This window comes from Stegodyphus dumicola, chromosome 7 (genome assembly GCF_044657685.1).
Source record: "Stegodyphus dumicola isolate Sdum_Otavi_A_Nest chromosome 7, ASM4465768v1".
Classification (NCBI taxonomy): Eukaryota; Metazoa; Arthropoda; class Arachnida; order Araneae; family Eresidae; genus Stegodyphus; species Stegodyphus dumicola.
Window position 1 is genome coordinate 84,229,942 of NC_140774.1, and position 21,042 is coordinate 84,250,983.

The following is a 21,042-nucleotide window of genomic DNA, read 5'->3' on the forward strand; positions in this document are numbered from 1 at the left end:
ATATCTGTCGCCAAAGCTCGAAACCGGTGTCGAAGTTCAAAGGTCACGTTATCAAGAGTTCATAAAATGAATATCGTTTAAAATTTCTTTAACCACTTGCGCTAAAAAGACGTGCCACGCACGTCAAGATGCTTTTGTCTCAAACCGCAAGCGACGTGAACACCACGTCGAGAAGCATTTATCGCAAAAATGAAAATAACATGGTGCACACGTCGCCTAACAACGAGATTGTTTATTTCTCGAGTTACAGCTCTGGATTGCACTCGCAGATGCGGAGCGGCATAAATGAGACACTTTATCGCTTGTTATATTGTAGCGCACGGCACCGCAACCGTGAAGTTTAGTCTTAGCGCAAGTGGTTAAACTCTAAAGGAAAAGAAAATATTTTTTTGCGCAAATAAATTAATTCATGGATTAGTTATTTTCAGGGGAAAAAAAAACTACGAAAATCCGTTTTTAAAATTATTGCAAAAAATCCAAGAAGAAACGTCCTTTGATAAAACGTTTCTTCTTGGATTTTTCGCAATAATTTAAAAATGGATTTTCGTAGTTTTCTTTTTGTCAAAGAGCGTTTCTTCTTAACACGTGTTTCTCAATTTCCTGTACACATCGCGGAGAGGGAAATTCTGGCCGCCAGGTTCCATCGCCAAATCCCTTGGCAAATTTTCCCTCCGCATTCTTGCGCCGTAATTGCATTTTACTTGTATGGAAACTTTTCTTCTTTACATAGACGTTCTTTGGTTAGAATAATAATGGGATTTGGCAACATCTTGATGCGCAGTAAACGGGTCATTTTGGTCTTGGCGACAATTTTCAAAATCGTGCCACAAAGCCTTACCATATACTAGAATTTTACCGCAAAATCTTTTTAAACTTTTTTTTTCTTTTTAATAAATACCTTGCCATTTTGCAGTAAAATAAAAAATAGTAATCAGTCATCTAGGCTAGCCGTGTAATATAACTATATTCTCTAAAATATCATTGATTATTCCAATTCAATTTTTAAGTAATTATTTTTATGTTATTCATATAATTTAATGTTGCTTCTTCCCTCTAAATTTATTTATTATTAGTAAATAATATTTCCAAATTTCAGGAAATTTTCTCTGGCATAATCCTGAAATTAATTATAGCAGTATGATGACATACCATCACGGAATTTAATGCACATATTTTTTCCTTATGTATGCTGCAAAATAAATATAAAATACCTCAATTTATTAAAATAGATTTCTTTCTTTCGTTTAGCTGCAGAATGTCTGAAAAAAAAAAAGCCTTATTTTATTCCAGATTGGGAAGATTCTAATCTCAATCTTCAGTGGAGAAAACAACAACTATTATAGTTATATTTGTGTTTTCAAGTGTTAAGGTGCCTTTTAAGAACATACCTCACGCAAATTAAATTTACCTAAAATCTAACCTAACTATTTAGCATTGCGTTGTGATTTATAAGGACCGGATTAGCCTCGTGTTGAACTGGTGATGATCATGAGTAATAATTAAATAAAACATACATTTGTTATCCAATATATAGTATATCTTAAATTTTATTAAGTTTCTTAAGTGGAAAACTAAACAAAATTATCAAACAAAGTATACCAAGAATAATTAAGAATAAATGTCCTCTGGGATTTATTGAATAATTAAGTGAATTTGCTACACAATACAAGTAATACCATAATTAATTTACCTCTTAGCACAGCCAACGTACATTACGCGGATAGACTGGAATTTTCTTGAAACACACCTGGAAAAGTCAGGGAATTTCATTCTCCTGTTTGAGTGGCAACCCTGTTTCAGTCTTCGGCTTGCCCCATAAATGTTGATGTTATTTTCTTCCAAAGAATTTTAGCATTCTCTTCTGTGGAGAACTGAAGTGCCTGTTGATTCGATAGTGAAAATTTTATATATGCTACAACGTCAGCGTTTTTCTCATTCCGCAATCTTTCATCTTTCTCATCTAAGTTTCTGGTTTACAGTCTATTTGGTATTTGGTATTATTAATAAGTCTTTTCAATGATAAGGCAGCTTTAATTTTCAATGCCCAAATAAAATACTTCTCACCACTTAATTCAGGAACTTTCCACTTCTCCATTTCTGACTTTCACTAAGACAGTTTCGGTTTCTATTTGGTATTTTATACCAAATTTCTCTTGATATAACCACGGACCTGCTACATTTGTTGTTCAGAGGTCCATATTTAAAGTAAAGAAGCCATCTTAGGACAACACACTTTGTTTACACAAATAATGAATAAAAAGAACACACAGCATATATTATCTCACCATCTCCGTATGCTCGAATGACGAATGTGTCGGGAGAAGAGACAGCTACGCCAACATAATTAATATGCATGCACATAAGAAAAAAAAGTTCACTCGCCTCTACCCAACACTTTCCACCACTGATACAGCAGATGTTCTTAACTATTAATTAGATGTATTTTTAAGAAGTGTGTTTATTGCTTTTAAATTGCTTAATTTGTTAATAATTTAAAAAATAAATTAGAAACCTTATTTCATGTCAAATGGCAGCAAAATGAAAACTGGTTAAAGTATTTCCTCACATATATCCTATCTTTTAACTAATTTTATCATCCAAAATCAAGAAGGGAAAATTTTGCAGGTAATTTAATTTCTGAAGAACATGATTACAGTAAGAACATGGCAAATGAAAAGTAATCATAGATAAACTACTGGTAACTATCACAACGCTGTTTCTTTAAAAGAAACCTACTTTCCAATAAGAATGCATAGTAACGTTAACATTATAATATCTGATAGATATTGAGCCAGTATCTGATGGTAATTGAGCCGAACATGATGTGTTCTGCTGAATTACCTTCTTAAGCTCCAGGGGTATCTCATATGAGGGAATCATAACAGCATTATCCAAGAGGGACATCAGGGGAACACAGAAGAAAGGCGAATAAAAGACCTGGATTTCAAAAGATCAGCATAAAAGATCATAAATAAGGCTACACTGAGCTGGAAAACACTAGAAGTAAGGTGAACTCACATATTTGGAAAGTTATTAAGTATGAGAAAAACCTCCCAGATCTGAATAGCTTAATGAAGAATCTGCACAAAATACATTTCAAATAATAAATCCAAGGGAAAATAAAATGGATGAAATGCTAATAAAAAGTACAAATACAAATTGAATACGGTGAATAAATTTTTTTAAAAAAAATCAAAGGAATATAATTTACCTATAAACCAAACCTCAGAGGAAAGGTTTATGTAAAACAGAGGAAAGGGAAATTATGCATATATTTAAAAAATTTTCAGAACCTAGAGCTAAAAAGATAAAAAGGGGGATAGTGAGGAAACGCAGTATTTACCAGGTGGCTGCAGTTCTTATATTCATGTAGTGATAACACTTTTTAAACTCTGTAAATATTGAATCATAGTAGGCGAATACAAGCAAGCATGCTGGTTTTAACATAATGGTCCAAAAATTTTGGAGACTTCAAAAATTTCTCTAGCAGCTTATACCATTACTTTTTCAATTATGAAAGAATTTTTTCAAATGTCTTCCCTCACCTACAATAAATACTGCTTGCATTTAGTAACATTAATTCAGGAAATCACAGCTAGCAATATAATGTTTTTATGTCATTTTAATGTGAAAGTCCTTTTTGTGCTATGTTTAAGCATATGAAATTTCTAGAATCTGAATTAAAAACTACTACTTGTATGGATGGGACAAAAATTTCAACACAAAACTATATTGTTGAAAATTTATTCCATGAATAATTAGATAAATATGTATTGACTAAATAAATTTGGTGTTGCAAACTTTATTTTAATAATCTTCTCAGAATAAATTCATAAATGTTTGTGAAAATTGCAACACCATGAAGGAATTATGCAAATTGAACCAAACTTACAGGAAATGTAAAGTGAGATAAGCCATGCAAATGATTAGAATTGCAGAGCAATTGCACATGCGTGGAATAAGAACCATCCACTTGTAAATTTATATAAAGGATTGTAAAGTTGAATTGAAATCTGTTTATTGTCCTCTGTCTGCGGCAAACGTTTAATTAGTGGTCAGTAGGCCTTGTAAACAGCGGAGGGTGCCATACCAATAACGAGTTTGAACGAGGTTACATCGTCTGTATGTGAGAAGGTGAACTTTTGTATTGAGAAATCGCAGCCTGCACTCAGATCAATGCCACAACAATGATGAGTGTTTGGAAAAAATGGGCAGGACAGAACCAAATAAATCGAAATTCTAGCAATGAGGCATGCACAATGCCACGGGGTGAGAGACATGTCATCTGCCTGTGTATGACAGACTGTGCAACATCCTCTTGTGTGTTAGCGCAACATCGGAGCATGACTACAGGCGTTGTGTTGGAAAATATGACCTATTGTAACCCTTTTTCTGCATCATTTCTCCTCCTTGAAATAATTCTAACTTTCACACAAGGTTTAGTTCTTATTTTAGAGGAATATAGCAATTACTTCTACATCCTTTTTCACTGCCACTGTTTGTATTAAGAACGTACTGTTCCAGCCTAATTAAGATGCAAAAACTTACGTCATCTGGAAAGCTGAGTTGTGCTGATAGCTGATTGGTTGCCGTGAGATGACATCATGTCTACTTCAGGTATAAGTATCTTGCATCGCTCTGGCTTATTCCTTCTGGTTCCTGTTTCATTGCTCCTTGGTGTGTCGTTCCAGCCCTCATTGGAAGACGTTATTGCGATGCGTGCCGTCCAGCGATAAGTGCTGTGGTTCCGGTCCGAGATGATTTTTCCTGGATTCTGCAAGGCGGCTACGATGTGAGCAACTGCCGTGGGCGGCATCCTGTTTCTACGGTTCGGTGGCGATAGATCTCAAGTTGTGGTTCCTGGTAGTCAACTGCCGTGGGCGGCATCCTGTTTGCAAAGTTAAGCAACGTCAAATTCCAAACTGTGATTTCCGGTGAGCAACTGCCGTGGGCGGCATCCTGTTTTCATGAAGTCGGCATCTTCAATACAAGTGTTTTTCCAGGACTAGCGGTAATGTTTTTCCAACCTGTGATTTCTTGTGAGCAACTACAGTGAGCGGCTTTCGCCAGTTCAAGTGCACTCAAGGTTTAGTTTAATTTTTCAGGTGCCTTCTTGACCAAAAAGCATGGACCTATTTATAGTGAAGTGAAATTCATATTAACTGCATAGTTTTTGTTCTGTGATATGTTTTTCGCATATTGAATGCCAGTATTCAAAGATCAGGTAATATATTTGCTGTATCATTAATAGTGTAATATTCTTTAAAGGAAAAACCCTTGGGGTTAATGAATAGTCAACTAAGTGTAATTTGACAATGATAATGTTACACTCTTTTAAGTTTCTGGTGTTGATTAAATTTATTTATTGTATTTTTATATATATTGTTAATAAATTGGTTAAGTTTAAAACTTTTGTCTTCTATGTCTGCACAATATATAATCTTAGGGAGCTTCTATTGCTATTTCTTCTAAATGTTTTTATAACTTTAAACTTTGCTTTTACATCATTTTGTCTTGTCCACGGTTTGTTGATGCCTGCTGCAAGGTAAACTGCATGCGAGGGTTCCTGTATGCAGGATTCCCTTGTTGCCCACAGATGTCTCCGACTTCAGCAGGCACTGCAACACAATGCATGGCAGCCGTGTGGCAAAAAGTTGTTTTCTTCAAAGAATCTTGCTACAATCTAGAGTACAATAATAAAAGAGTGCGCGCCGGACATTACAAAAGGGAACGTCTGCTCCCACATTGTGTTTTCCAGCATCGTACTGCACAAAACACCTGGCATCATGATATGGGAAGCTATTGGGTATAATTGTCAATTCCATGCAGTGCAGAATAAGGGACATAAGGAAAGTTGTGGAGTCAGAGGTCATTCTCATTTTTTGATACATTCTGGACGCTGTATTTCAGCAGGATAATATTTGTGCACGTTTCTCAGAATGCACAAGCCTTCTTTTAGGCACAACAAGTTTTGCTTCTTCCATGGCCTGCTTATTCCCTATGTTGCCCATTGAGCATGTCTGGGATTTCATTGGTTGGTGATTCACTCGTACAGTTGATGGGGTGTACACTAAGACTGAACTCTGGCATCAAGTCTAACCATATGGAATGCCAAACCATTTCCCAGGTTTACATTCAGAGCCTGTTTGATTCAATGTCATGACGTGTACAGGCTCTTACCACTCAGTGTGGCGGTCATACAAAGTACCGTTTTCTGACATTCATTTTGTTTTTTGTCTTGTAAATTTTATCATTTATCTATACCACTATTAGTAATATGTGAAATAAATTTCATTCATTTGTGACAATTCCTTCATGGTGCTGCATTTTTCACAAACATTAGTGTATATATGTTTTCAAAATATTTTGGTGGCAGCTAGTGTTTTTTTTTTAACTGTGATTGTTCTTTGGAGTGCTACTACATTCTGTAGTTTTTGTGCATCAGGATGCACTGTTTGCTAATAAAGTGTATTTACATATTTTAGGGTACAGAAAGTGGTACTGGAGAACTCTTCAACTATTGTATGGAAATGTTTGCAATTGAGTTTTGTCCATTTTTAAATATATGTGCATCTCTTGCCCTTGCCAGTGAAGATAGTTGTTTGAAGGTTTGAATATATTCATCTTTTAACAAGTTCAAATTTTCTTTTTACAGACAGAATATCTATATTAAATTTCAGATTTTTTAGAGAGATCTTTTTCATGCTTTCACTTTAATTATTAACTGCTTGAGATCTCATGTAATATGCTTTTTTCCATGTAAAATGTATGCTCTCATACATATAAATACATATATGTCTCATATATGTATAAGTGATTCATATTCAGACAAAAACTTAGTTTTTAATATGTCTAAAATTTTAGTTAAAATAAAAAATACTCTTAAGTTGCTAGAAAAAGATTATAGGGTAATTATTGCCATAGTGAAAATCAAAATTGCGTTTCTTTTTATATTTGAATTAGGTCATTTTATAAGTACAGGTAGTGGAAATGTATATTAGGGAAATGATTGAAGTGCTTTATCAAGTATCAAAGTCCAATTTTATTTATAAGATATAAAACACTTGTAAGGTCAACCAAAGTCTGGATAATTAACTGCTACTGATGATACTTTGACAGGCTGATAGGTATCAGTTGTCTTCTACCATGTAAAGAATAAGATATTGAACTTAAATTATAAAAAATTACTTCACATATTCCATTATCTCATAAGCATTTTATTTGGTGAAAATATGGTGTAACCTACGTAAATGATTAAGAAGTAAAGTACTGTTAGTTATGTGAAAATAATAATAATAATAATAATTTTCTTTGCGTATGCTGTTATCTTTGGTAAATATTTTATGTGGGCAGGTTAAATAAGCTAATAAGTAGAATAAAAATTATACAAAGAGATATTAATAATTGTTTTTCGCTTTATGTTAGGTATTTATGAAATGTAGATCATTGATTGAATTTTAAGGTTTCCTCCAGGACAAAAGTCTGTGTTATTGCATTATGCATATTCAAATACACATGTAAATAAATTTTTCTAAAAAATAAAAAGAATTTTAAGAGAAATGAAATTTTTTCTTAAAATTGTTGCCATGAAATGCTATTTTTCTGTGTATCTTCTTTTTGTTTGTGAATGTCTTTAAAAAGATTCTATGTTTTTATTTAATTAAAGATTTAATTTTCAACAGATCGTAATCACTGTGTTTTAGTTTACTGAGTATACTGCCTTATTTCACTTCACATACATGCTGTACATTCCTGATTTCTAATAACTAAGTACATTTCTGATCCCTAATAACTAGAATCACGTTCTTTAAAATTTATTCATAACTCTGAAAATTCAGGTAACTGAACAGTTTTATATATGCAAAAATTTCCTACTTCAGCAAAGATAACATAAATCTCCTAAATAATATTGAAAGAGTGTTTGATACTTATGTTTTGAGAATGCAATTTGAATTAACCATTTTATTCTATAATTTTCAAAATTCATTTGCCAAGAGTTATTAAATAATGTGTTCCAAGAGTTATCAGAATAATGTGATTAATCAAAACTGAATGAAATTTCTTTTTTTCTCTTTTCTTCCCTAATTTTAAAGAGTATGGAATTTTAACAAACCTTTGATATTTTTTAATAAAATTTGTAAATTTATTGAATCTCTCTCTTTTTTTTTTTTTTTTTTAAAACTTTCTCTAAAAGATCTGTTTTTGAGCTATATTTTTGTTTAATTTTTTTATTTTAAGGTTATAGAGAGAATAAAATGCTTACCTGTTTTTACTGAGTACCTGGAAAATGTAGATGAGAGAGATATCATTGCAACTCAAGAGCTATGTGTTTGGCAGTCAATAAAATCTAAACCAGTTTATGGTGATAGTAAGATACTTACTTGTTTTAATCTGCTTTTTATTTATAAGCTACTTTAATTTTTCAATAAAAGTTGAATTTTTGAAAATTGCAGTTATCATTATTTAATTTTTTTTTTTTTTTTGGCTTGAATATATTCACACATATATATAATTACAAAACAATTCTTTTGAAAGCAAAATTTTAAACATGCCTAGTATTTTCCCATATTAAGTTGTAGAAAAATTATCATTAAAGATATAAAGTAAGAAATTTAGAACTAATTTTTCACAAAGACCAAAAATTGAAATTCATAATTAATAAATTTTATATAATCTTATAAATGCAACAAAGAATTTAAAAAATTCAATGAAATTTAAAGAAAAATTAACAAAAACAGAAGAGGAATTCAATCAACTTTAGTGCTACTTCTTCGGGGGTGGGGACATTGAAATCAATTGAAATTTCACTTCTACAAAAATCCTTGCTTTTCTGAATTCATAATTAACCGATGAACCATTTCTATGTATTTTAATTATAATAGTTCATCCGAAAATTCTGGCTCTTCTTCAAAGTAAGGCAAAAACAAAGTAAATTCTAATTAGAATAACCTTAAATAAAGATAATTCTATTTTATTAAAAGAATTGAAAACGAAAGTGAAAAAACAAAATACTTTACTGAAAAATTTAAACCCAAATTTTTACCTTTCAACAGATAATCCAAAGACTAAAACATGAGTGAAATTAAAAAACATAGTTGAAAAAACCTAATTAAAACACACAAGAAATAAATAGTTAAGAACTTCAAGCACTCTCTTATATGAAATTTATTAATTATGAATTTCAATTTTTGATCTTTGTGAGAAATTAGTTCTAAATTTCTTACTTTGTCTTTATATATATATATATATACACATATAAAGATCTATACACACACACATATATATATATATATATATAGTACATTAAGGTGTTTTATATGTTTTTATACTTTTTTATGCTGAAATACCTTAAAATTTTAATGTTTTTTAATAGACAACCTTTTGATACCAGAGGGAACACTTGGTGTTGTGGTTAAAGATGCAGGTTAGATTTATTAACCATTTTTGAATTTAAATTGTATTAAAAAAGAACAAATAAAAATTATTCTCTTTCTCTCATATTTTTATAATTCTAATTAAGGTTGTGTTGATTTAAGTTGTTTAATTTCTTTTTAGATAAAAATGGTGCATCTATTATTCAGTGGAAAGTAACTGTAAATGGATGGCAGATTTGTTTAAGAGAAATGCATATAAAGCTTCAGGAAATGGCTTTCAGCTTAGGTATTTAAACTTCTAACTAAGTTAATATACTGTTTAAATTTTAAATTGTTTCATGATAGTGTAATTCATTATTAAGTTGAAATCATTTGTCTCCTCCTTGAAATTTACATAAATCTATTTTTATGAAAATCATTGATAATTTTGATTCTTTTAAAATCAATAACTCTTTATAAAAATCATAAATGACACGTGAGATGAATTGCATTACTAATCTGTATTAGTGATGGCCAATCACCAGTGGCCAAGCTGTAAAATCGCTGAACACTGGTAGTTCTGACCTTAGTTCTAATCCAAATGAATAGGCTGATTGCATTGGCGTTTTCAAAGTTTTCTGCATGTGTAATGCGTGTACTAGCTATTTTCATTAGAAAGTCCTTCACAAAGGCATCCATTCCCTTAAATAGATAGCCCGTGTGCTTTGCCATAATAAACTAAACAAAACCATTACTAATAGACAATGTATCTAACTGCAAGCAAGTAAGGTTCATAAATAACTATGTTTGATAATAAGTAATATGCATTATTTTTCTCATCATTATTAATTTAATATAATATTACAATTTTTATTGCTTTTATTAAATCAGTGAAGCAGTTTCGCATTTCAGGTAGTTTTACATCATCTTTTTAATTAGATCTCATATACAGCATCACAAGATATAGTTTTTTTAAATGCATATATTTGTTTTAGATTTAAACTATGCCATATTTTCATGTTATATTTGAACTTTTCAGTGTAGAATTTACTTACTTTTAAATTTGTATTTCATTAAATTAAAAACCAGTCTTTTATAAAACTATTGTGTTAAAATATATGCAAAGATTTACCTATTTTTCTTTCATTTCTGAAATAACAGTACAGAGGAAATATATGTCTCTTGCAAAGAAATAAATTATCGGGTCAGTCCATAAGTTCGTGTGCATTAACAGTATGTGTGGAATTCACTGACACATTTACTAAAACAATACAATTTTGAACCTGTGAAAACTTGTCATCGTTTGACTAACATATTATTCATTTCATCACCAACTTTCGTAAATATTGAACGCATTTTAGTACCCATAGAAAATGAATATAGATAATCAGTACAAATGTGCTGTGCTACATTTTTTATTTTCATGTGGTGAATCTGCCAGGTTTGCAGCGATAAAAATTAATAGTGTACATGGTGAACACACTATTAGTGTAAGGACTGCCCAGAAATGGTTTTAAAAATTTTAAGTTGGAAAAAACAGCATTGATGATGAACCCCATTCAGGACGTTTTGAACTGTTAGAACCAAATCAAACGATTAATTCAGAAGTTTATAGTGAACAATCTAATTTGCCATCTAAATTCAGAATTTATCAAAAAATTCCCACGATTGGTGAATATCAAGAAAGTGTTGTTTCATCATGATAACACTAGACTGCATACGGCTCGAACAACGCTGCAAAAAATTAGTGAATTTAATTGGGAGCTTTTGCCACATCCTGCTGACTCCCCAGATATTACCCCAAGTGATTTTCACTTATTTTGTACCTTACAAAATTTTTTACTGGGGAAAAAATTAAATTCTAAATGGGATATACACAATAAACTTTCAAGTTTTTTTTGCATCAAAACCAGAGTCTTTCTACAGCAATGGCATAAAAAAGCTGCCTGTAAGATGGATTGTAGATAATGGAGGAAAATATATAATTGATTGAAATGTTAAATTGTGTTTTTTTTAATATTATTTAAAAATTTAACAAAAATTGTGCACAAATTTATGGACTGACCCAATATATTTTTTTTTGCTTCTAATTGTTTTCCAGCTACTTAATTATGTCTTCCCTGCATTAGATTTAAAAAAAGTGTCTTTTCTCTTTTAGCTTTCCCAGCACCTGTAAGTGTGCAGCGAATAGAAGCTGTTGGAAAACTTGTACTTAATATTCTAAAAACAAATTTGGAAATGCGATTTCACCTTAGTCATTTAATAAATGTTCTTTTTTCAATTTTTCAAAGGTGAGATTTGTTTTGTGCATCTATGATTAAATTACAATGAATTTTGTTGATAGAAACCATTTAAAATAATTCTTGTATTCTTTAAGATTTAATTAATGAAATTTCAGTACTGTGTTTTAAAAGATTAGGAATTGACTTTCTTTTTCCATTTCACAGGTATATAAATAGTTCTCTACCCTCTCTGGAGCTGGTTGCTATGTTCCTTGATATAGCTGGCTTGCTTTCAAAGAACATGTCAGATATATGGCAACAACTTGCACAAATGCATGTTCTCCCATTTTTAACAAATTTTTCGAAGAATTTATCTGATCTTCTTAGGTGAGTAGCTATTGCATTAAATTTTGTGTATGTTTGAGTAGAGTATTTGAAAATACATGAGCAAACATGAAACAGTTTTGAAAGTACTTATTTTTATGTTAAAAGTTTGTGTGCTGTAAGCATAAAAAATCCAAAATAAATAGCAAAAATACAGGAACCTACATCATATTCTGCTCAATAACAATAACGTCTGCCTTATACATTTCTAAATTATAAGCGAGTATATTTAATTGCTGAATTCAGTCACTTTATTTCGTACTGAAATCTGTAATTAGTGAATACAGCTTTAGAAAAAATTCAGTTTTGTTGGCATATTTTGATTTAAGTTCTTCACACATTATTAGCTTTTGAGTTCATTTGTATTGAATGTCATAATGTAATTTCTAAAACGTCTTAGTTTGCAGGTTTCTGCTATGTCTTGAAGTTAACTTAAGAATGACAGCAAGAATGACTTACTGTCATTCTGACTGACAAGCAAGTAGTCTGTCTAGTTTGAATTAGGATGACAAACTCTTACTAAAGTTTAAATAATCTTTTTATTGAACTCTTGAAATTAACTGAAGGTTGTACTTGTGTAACAGATAAAACCACACCACTTGTGGGCATTTCAAATAACATGAAACTGGTAGCATAAATTCAAGTAATGTAGGCTGAGACTACACTCAACATAGTCTACTTAAGCTGGCTCAAGTAATCAAAATCGTAAAAATAACCTTGTATTTAGCGTAAGTATATTGAAACAATCAATTTCGAGGGCAGCTAAAGGTCCCTCCTCATCAGGAGAAAGAAATACCTAGAAAGAAGAAAAATAAAGGGGAAGAAGTCTCAGAAACACGTGGTCCTTATCAGCACTGCACGTGATTATAACCGGAATTTTTAATCAGAGTTACACTGGCCGCCTACTTTTACTCAGCCAGGCTATCTGATCAAACATGTAACACAAAGGACAAGAAAAATTAGCGAAAATAAAAATAGGGAGCGAGGGGCAACTGCACCTTCACGCTCAAAATCTGAACTTCGAATAATTATTCACATTATTTGATTAGTGTACATTAGTGCGTATATAAACATTTTTGGTGCTGTGTGCCGGGAAGCCGACTAATATTCGAAAATATGGATTCGTAAGTATGGATTAGCACGATGTGAAGTGTGCGAAGCCTGCAAACAGGTAGGATAAGTTTTCTATTTTAAAGTAATTATGGAAGATCCTGTCGCTAAGCTTAAATCGAAACACAAAGTATTGAGGACCGCAGTGTCCAAGGTACTAAAAATTGAGACAGAATCAAGCAAAGATGACATTAGTATAAATGTAATAGAAGAAACTTTAGACATATTAAACGAAAAAGCAAAAACCCTGAGTAATTTAAACACTCAAATAGAACAGGATTTGAAGGTCTCAGAGGATGAATTTGAACTTGATGTTTCACCCGCTCAAGAATATGAAGAAAAAATCCAACTGTGGCAATTTAGAGCAAGGAAAAAATTGAGGGAATTACATGACCTCAAAAATTCGGATAAGGAAAGTATGAACATTTCTAATGAAACCGCTGTAGATTCCTAAATTGAAAGTAATAAATTTACTCACCTTCCAAAATTGACTATCTCTAAATTTTTTGGTGATTCTAGCAATTGGCAGGAATTTTGGAGTCAATTCGAGGGAGCTATCCATAACAATGACTCATTATCGAAAGTAAATAAGTTCAGTTACTTAAAGTCATTACTAGGTGTGGTAGCTTATAATGCCGTTTCCGGTCTTTCACTTACAAATGAGAATTATGATTCAGCTATAGAATTGTTAATTAACAGGTTTGGGAGAAAAGATTTGGTAGTAAATGCTCACATTTTCCATCACGACTCGAGGAATGATGCCAGAATGTTGTTAGTTTTCTAGTTACTTTGTGGGGCTAATAGTTTCTTACTTAGGGTTAATATTAGGTGGCCCCCTCACTTCTATATAACATAACATAATAAATGCTCACATGAATAAACTGTTAAATCTTTTCCCTGTTAAAAATGTAAGAGATATAGAAAATCTTAGGAATTTATATGATAAGTGTGAAACTCAAATTAGATGCTTAAAATCAATGAATGTGGTATCAGAAACTTATAGTTTACTTTGTCCAATATTGTTAAAATTAATTCTATCAGAGATAACATTAGAATACAGTTGCAGTAGAAACAGTGACCAAACATGGAACGTTAACAAATTGATGGAATTTATTTGTAAAGAAATCGAAAGCTGCGAAAGAGCTATGCAGTTAAATGACGGAGAAACAAAAACAAAACATCGAGCGGAAATGATTCATAACTGGAGGCATAAATCAAATGATCGTCTCCACTCCGTTCACGATATTGTAAACAACAAGCGCAGTAAACAGTTTGAAAAAGTTCGCCTAAAACGTATGAATATATTGCTCCAGTCGCTAGGAGTAAATGCATGTATTGTGACAAACTACATGATTCCGAAACATGATGCTGTGAAATTAAAACCATGGAAGAGAAAGGAAATATTTTGAAATCTCAAGCCTGATATTCTTTGTGCCAAAAATCTCAGCATATAATTAAGTAGTGCAAGGAACCTCCAGATTTCTCTGTCACCTGAAGATAGGGATGCTGTAAGATTTTTGTGGCAAATAACCTTACAGATAAGGATGGGAAACCTAACACGAAAATACTTAGGATGACTCGTGTTTTGTTTGGATCTACATACCTTTAAAGAAACAAATCAGAAAGCAGTTAAACTATTGAACGAATGTTTATACGAAGACGATTTAATAGGTGGGGATGAAGACGAAAACGAAGCTAAACTCATATATGAAGATATTAGATTTATTTTGAAGGCTTCTGGTTTCAACATGTGAGAATGGAAAACAAACTGCGCGAATCTGCAGGAAGTTTTTGATGAATACAAAAATGGTGAAATCCAGAAGGTATTGGGATATAAATAGAATTACAAGGAAGACTTTCTGAAGATAAAATCACAAAGTCTAACTAATCAAGCTCAAGGGAAAACAAAGCTAATGACAAAAAGAGAAGTTCTTAAAACCATTGGAGAGCTTTATAATCCCTCTGGATTCATAAGTCCATTCACTATTAGGGCAAAAATACTAATGCAGGAAATTTGGCAACTTGGAAGTAGATTGGGATGATCTGTTACCATTGGACTTTGAAAACAGAATGAAAAAATGGACTAATGAACTGTCAGCGATTCAGGATGTAAACATTCCGCGACATTACTTCCGAAAGACTAACAAGTCTGAATTGAGAGATATTCAAATGCATTGCTTTATCGACGCAAGTCAGAAGGCATATGGAGCTGTAATATACCTGAGATACGTCACGAAGGACAGTGAAATAGGAAGTAGTTTTGCCATTTCCAAAACCAGAGTAGATCCACTGAAACTGTCCCTTCCAAGACTAGAGCTGATGGGAACACTTATCGGAACAAGATTAGCCTCAAATGTGAAAGAACAGTTAGAGAAAAGACTCCAGATGAATGTATATTTTTTGTCAGACTCTTCTGTGACGTTACATTGGATAAAGGGCAATTTAAATAAATGGAAGCCATTCATCCAACATCGAGTAATGGAAATACGAGAGAAGACATTACCTGAGTCCTGGAATTATTGCCCTGGAGATGAAAATCCTGCTGATATGCTCACCAGAGGAACGGAGACAAATTCTATGAAAGGAATAATGTTTTCTGAACTACGAAATAGTGACATGTGGTGGCATGGACCTAAGTGGCTATTACAGAGCATCGATTCGTGGCCTAAACTTGCAGACTCAGTAAGAGATTTCAAAGATAATGAAGAGTTTGAACTTCGAAGAGGAGCTGTAGTGATCTCAACAGTCACAGGTGAAAATTCCATTGAGAAAAAATTCATTAAAAGGTATTTGTCATTTAGCAAATTGATTAGAACTACTGCATGGTATTTTAAGGTTTGCGAACAATTGTAGAACCAATCCACCATTAAGAAAAGAAAGTTTTTTGAGTGCTTCTGAATTACAGAATGCAACAAAGGTGCTAGTCAAATGTGTACAACATTCTGAATTTCAACCTGAAATTAAGTGCCTGCAGTCGAAATGATCAGTTCCAAGTAATAGTAAGGTTTTATCCTTAAATGTATTTCTTGATAAAGATGAACTTTTACGAGTTGGTGGGAGACTACGTTTCTCCAATCTTTCAGAAGATCAGAAACATCAACTTCTTTTATCCAAAAGACATCATTTCACTGAATTACTTATAGATTATTATCATAAAAAATCTCTTCATTCGGGAGTTCAAACAACACTTTCTCTTATTAGACAATTATACTGGATACCTTCCGGACAAGACAGAGTTAGACGCGTTATAAATAAATGCATGACTTGCTTTCGGGCAAGGAACCACACCATAAACCAAATGATGGGAGACTTACCTAGAGATACAGTTGTAATAACTAGACCATTCGAAAAAATAGGACTTTGCAGGTCCAATTATCACCAAGCCTAATTTGAAAAGGTCTAGGGTTACTTTAAAATCATACATTGTGATATTTATTTGCTTTAGTACAAAGGCTATTCATCTAGAAGTAGTATCAGATTTGTGTAATGAAGCCTTTCTAGCATGTCTTAGAAGGTTTATTGCCAGACGATCCAAACCATCCATTGTTTGGAGTGATAACGCTACGAACTTCAAGGGAACGAAGAATGTTCTTGATAAACTCCTGTGAATTTGCAGATCGGATCCTATTCAGAACTTTAGTTCTGAAGAAGGTATAACATGAAGATTTATTCCTCCTTCTTCCTCGCATTTTGGCAGATTATGGGAGGCTAATACAGTCAAAAGTCGTTTATCCGGACTCATCGGGACTTCAGCCTGTGACTCTAGGTCTTCAGCCTCTGACTCCAGGTCATTTCCTAATAGGAGCTCCACTTTTGTCGATACCAGAACCGAATGATTCTGTAGATTCTTTGACCTTTTCTTCTAGATGGACCTTAATTCAAAAACTTAGAGCTAATTTCTGGAACTGTTGGAGCGTGGAATATCTTAAACATTTGCAGAACCGTTCAAAATGGAATGAAAAGAAATCCAATCTCAAGGCAGGACAACTAGTCTTGTTAAAGGATAAAAACAAGACACCCATGAAGTGAACACTAGCTCGCATTGAGGAAACCTTTCCTGGTCCAGATGGACTAGTACGAGTCGTAGACATCAGAACCTCAGATGGACTCTTTCGTCGAGCTGTCTCCAATATCAGTCCACTCCCATTTCCAAATGATGTTGGACAATTGTCCAACAGGGGCCAGGATGTTCTCGTTTGACTAGAAATTTTCACTATGCCGATGTTCCGGTTTGATTAGAAACAAAATTTTCTCTGCCTCAGAATGGCAACAGAACTTGACTTTCGATTATGACGCAGATAGAACGCTGCTCATGAGATGTAACATTAGATTCGATTCTAGATTCTAGATTATATTAACTTGTTTAGTATTTAATAAATCCTTTTAAAACTAGACTGAGTATTTGATCATAGAATTATAACTGTCAGCTTTAATCTCCATGATCAATCTCAGGACGGTTAGGGGTAAGTCGGGTTTCACTTTTCATTCAATCGGGATAACTCTTGCATTTTATAAATGCTTTATTATTACAATAAATATATACATATATACATATCATTACGGAACATTCTTAACATTAATCCTAGTCTCTCGCTTCCCGATTCTCGATTGATATCGTGCGCCCCCTATCGGCGGCTTTTCTGCAATGCCCTCTATCGGCTGATAACATTCAATCATTCTAACCTGACAATCGTCCCGATTGTTCAGAGTACAAATGAATTTTATAATTAATACAATTTTCTACTTCAACTCGTATACACATCACTTAACATACATATTACTAACACACTAAGAAGAATACACATTATACTAAAATTTGATATGATAATAAACTTACTAAAATATTTTCACATATTTTTTTTATACATTAGCATAATAATCGAAAATTTTCTGTAAATCATTACTAAATACGTGATATATATGAAATAACTTAATTTTTATCAGTCCTCAAATTATTCAAAACAAATGCACTAAAGTCTTTCAGCTAATGTTCAAAAGTTCAAAGTTTCTAAAGCTTTCTATCAGCAAACATACGTAGATAAGCACACACACACAAAAAAAAAGGAAAGATCTCACCTTAATCACAGAGGAGAGCACTTCATCGAGTCCTTGCGAACAGATCTGATTGGATTTCGTCGAGGAATCAAATTTGATAACTGGTCAGTATCTTGATCATCACCATCATCATCATCATCGTCAGAGCTGGGATCGCACCTCCATGGCCTCAGCTGGCTCACATGAGCAGTGGTGGTGAAGTAGCGACCTCGATTCTACGCTTCGAGTTGAGTTATTCTGTATGTATCGCTAGGTAATATTTCCGTTATTATAAATGGCCCTCGGTATTTCGGCTGTGTTTTGGTATGTTGACCTGTAGCCTTAGGAGCACATCTCATCACAACTATTTCTCCTTGCTCAAATATTTTACTGCATGACACCTCTTCCCATCGAATCTCTCTTTCATTTTCACTTGCTGTTACTCAATTCTTCCTCGCGCTTGCTCTTGGATTTCTCGCGGGTCTTTCTATGCATATGAATCTTCATCTTCTAACTTCCTATGTATTCCATCATTAAATCTGGGAGAATACCCATATAGCATTTCAAATGGAGTCTTATTTGTAGTTTTGTTTACCATGTTGATATGATTTCTTTCTGTCTCTTTTATTTTTGAATCCCAATCTCTGTGTTGTTTATCCGTCAAACTTGTCATTATCGTTCCTAAAATTGTTCTGTTGACGTGCTCTAGCATACCATTGGCTTGGGGGTGTTTGGTAGAATTCAAAGTATGATGTATTCCGTTATCTCTACAATGCTGCTTAAATTGGTGAGAAGTAAAACAAGATCCTCTATCACTTATTATTCTTTCCATTAGTCCAAAATCATTAACAAAATTCTTCAAAGTCTGTGAAACATTTTTAGCACTAGTATACTTAACTGCAAAAATTCTCACGAACCTAGTCATGTTATCAATTATCACTAACAGTTCTTGATTACCTCTTGAACTCTTTACGAAAGGACCCAAGTGATCCATGTGAACAATAGCAAACGGTCTTTTACCAGCTTTTATGGGATGTAATAGTCCTTGTTGCTTGCCACCTGTCGCTTTATTCATAGGGCACTCAATACATGCCGATATGTGTCTTCGTACGTATCGTTTTATGTTTGGGAACTATTATAATTCCTTAATTTTGCTAACTGTTCTATCCACAGAAAAGTGGCCAAATAAATCATGGAATTTCACCATTACACTCTTCCTCATGCTTTTTGGAATCACATAGAGTAGTCTCTCCTTTCCATCCACTATGGTTTTCCGAAACAGTCTATTCTTCTTAAACACGTAATTCAGAATTATTTTTTTCTCCTCAGCAGTTCGTTCCTCTTGTTTCTTCTTGAAAATTTGGATAATTCTTTTCAGGTCTTGGTCAGCATGTTGTATCATTAGTATTTGCTCATCTTCGGTTAGGGACTGGCAAACTTCAAAATTTTCAGCTATTCTCGTCATTGTATCATCAGCTTCTGATACAGGACCTCTGCTCAAAGCATCAATATGTGACAGTCTTTTTCCTGGCCTATGCTTTATCTCAAAATTGTATTCTTGAATCAAACTACACCAAACGGGCTATTTGATGATTTGTAGTCTTCTTCGCATTCATATATATTAGAGCTTGACAGTCAGTAATAATTGTAAATCTTATGCCGATTAAGAACTGTCTTAACCTGTCCAACGTCCATACGATGGCCATTAACTCCAATTTGCTGGAATGATACTTTCTCTCTGCTTCTGTTGTTTTCTTACTGACGCAATAAACAAGATGCCATTTTCGATCTTCATCACTTTGTATTAGCATTCCACTCAAACCTTCTGCACTTGCATCACAATGGACTTCAATATCTGCATGTGGTTGATAGTGAGCTAATATGGGCTTATCAGTCAGTTGTTTCTTCAATAGTTCGAACAACTTCTTTTGTTCTTGGTTCCACTCGAAGTCTTGATTCTTCCTTGTCAATCTGGTCAATGGTTCGCTCTTTAACGCATACTTTGGCACAAATCTTCTCAAAAATCCAGTCAGGCCCAAAAATTTTCGCACTTCGTGCACATTCTTTGCTTCTGGAAATTCTGTTATGGCTTTTATTTTTCTAGATCCCGGCCTAATACCATCTTCGTTTATAATAAAACCTAAGAAATCTACTTCTCTTTTCTCAAATTCACATTTAGATAATTTCAAGGTTAAATTTGCTTTTTGTAGACATTCTAATACCTCTTTTAATTTGAAAATAATCTCTTCAAAAGATTTTGCAGGAATAAGTATATTATCCATATAACACAACACCTTAGTATTCAACAAGGGGCCTAGGACATATAACATTAGGTGCTGAAACTCAGCAGGAGCATTTACTAACCCAAATGTCATCCTTTCGAACTGTCCTGTTTCATATGGAGTAATGAACGCCGTCTTCAATTTAGCTTCTTCACTTAAGGGTATTTGCAAATAGCCATGGGCTAAATCCAGAGTAGTGAAAATTTTACATCCTCCTAAACATTCTAAAAGATCATCTATTCGAAGCAAAGGGAACGTATCCTTTATCGTCTGACTATTAAGTCTGCGGTAATCAATTACCAGTCTATATTTCCCTGTTTTTTTCTTTACTAGTAACACTGGACTAGCGTAAGGCGATCTAGTTTCGGAAACTATCCCATTATCTTTCCATTCCTTAACAATTTCTTTTATTACATTAAGTTCAGCTGCATTCGTTTTGTATGGGCGAGAAGACACAGACCTACTCCCGTCAATTTCTTTGATGTCCATTTTTATTATGTTCGTGCAACCTAATTCACTTAGAGCAAAGCAATCCCTAAATTCATTTACTAATTTTAAGATATCAGTTCTTTCACTATCTGTAGTTACCTCATCAAATTTTATATCATCTATCTTTATTTGGTGAATATTTTGAGAAATGGAAAATACATGCTTTTG

The 21,042-nt window shown here is 33.0% G+C and overlaps 1 protein-coding gene across 4 annotated transcripts in view; it reads left to right on the forward strand.

Moving 5' to 3' along the window:
* The window catches only part of Nup188 (nuclear pore complex protein Nup188), a 281,814-nt gene that overhangs the window by 89,833 nt on the left and 170,939 nt on the right, over nt 1-21,042 (forward strand). For all 4 annotated transcript variants that reach the window (XR_015042153.1, XM_085820546.1, XM_085820547.1 and 1 more), the window contains exons 18-23: nt 6,486-6,608; nt 8,239-8,368; nt 9,374-9,424; nt 9,556-9,660; nt 11,512-11,644; nt 11,801-11,962. Coding sequence is in view for 3 of the 4 variants with exons in the window: in XM_085820546.1 (XP_085676672.1) it covers nt 6,486-6,608; nt 8,239-8,368; nt 9,374-9,424; nt 9,556-9,660; nt 11,512-11,644; nt 11,801-11,962 (704 nt within the window). In the remaining variant the exon portion in view is untranslated. The remainder of the gene's footprint in view (nt 1-6,485; nt 6,609-8,238; nt 8,369-9,373; nt 9,425-9,555; nt 9,661-11,511; nt 11,645-11,800; nt 11,963-21,042) is intronic.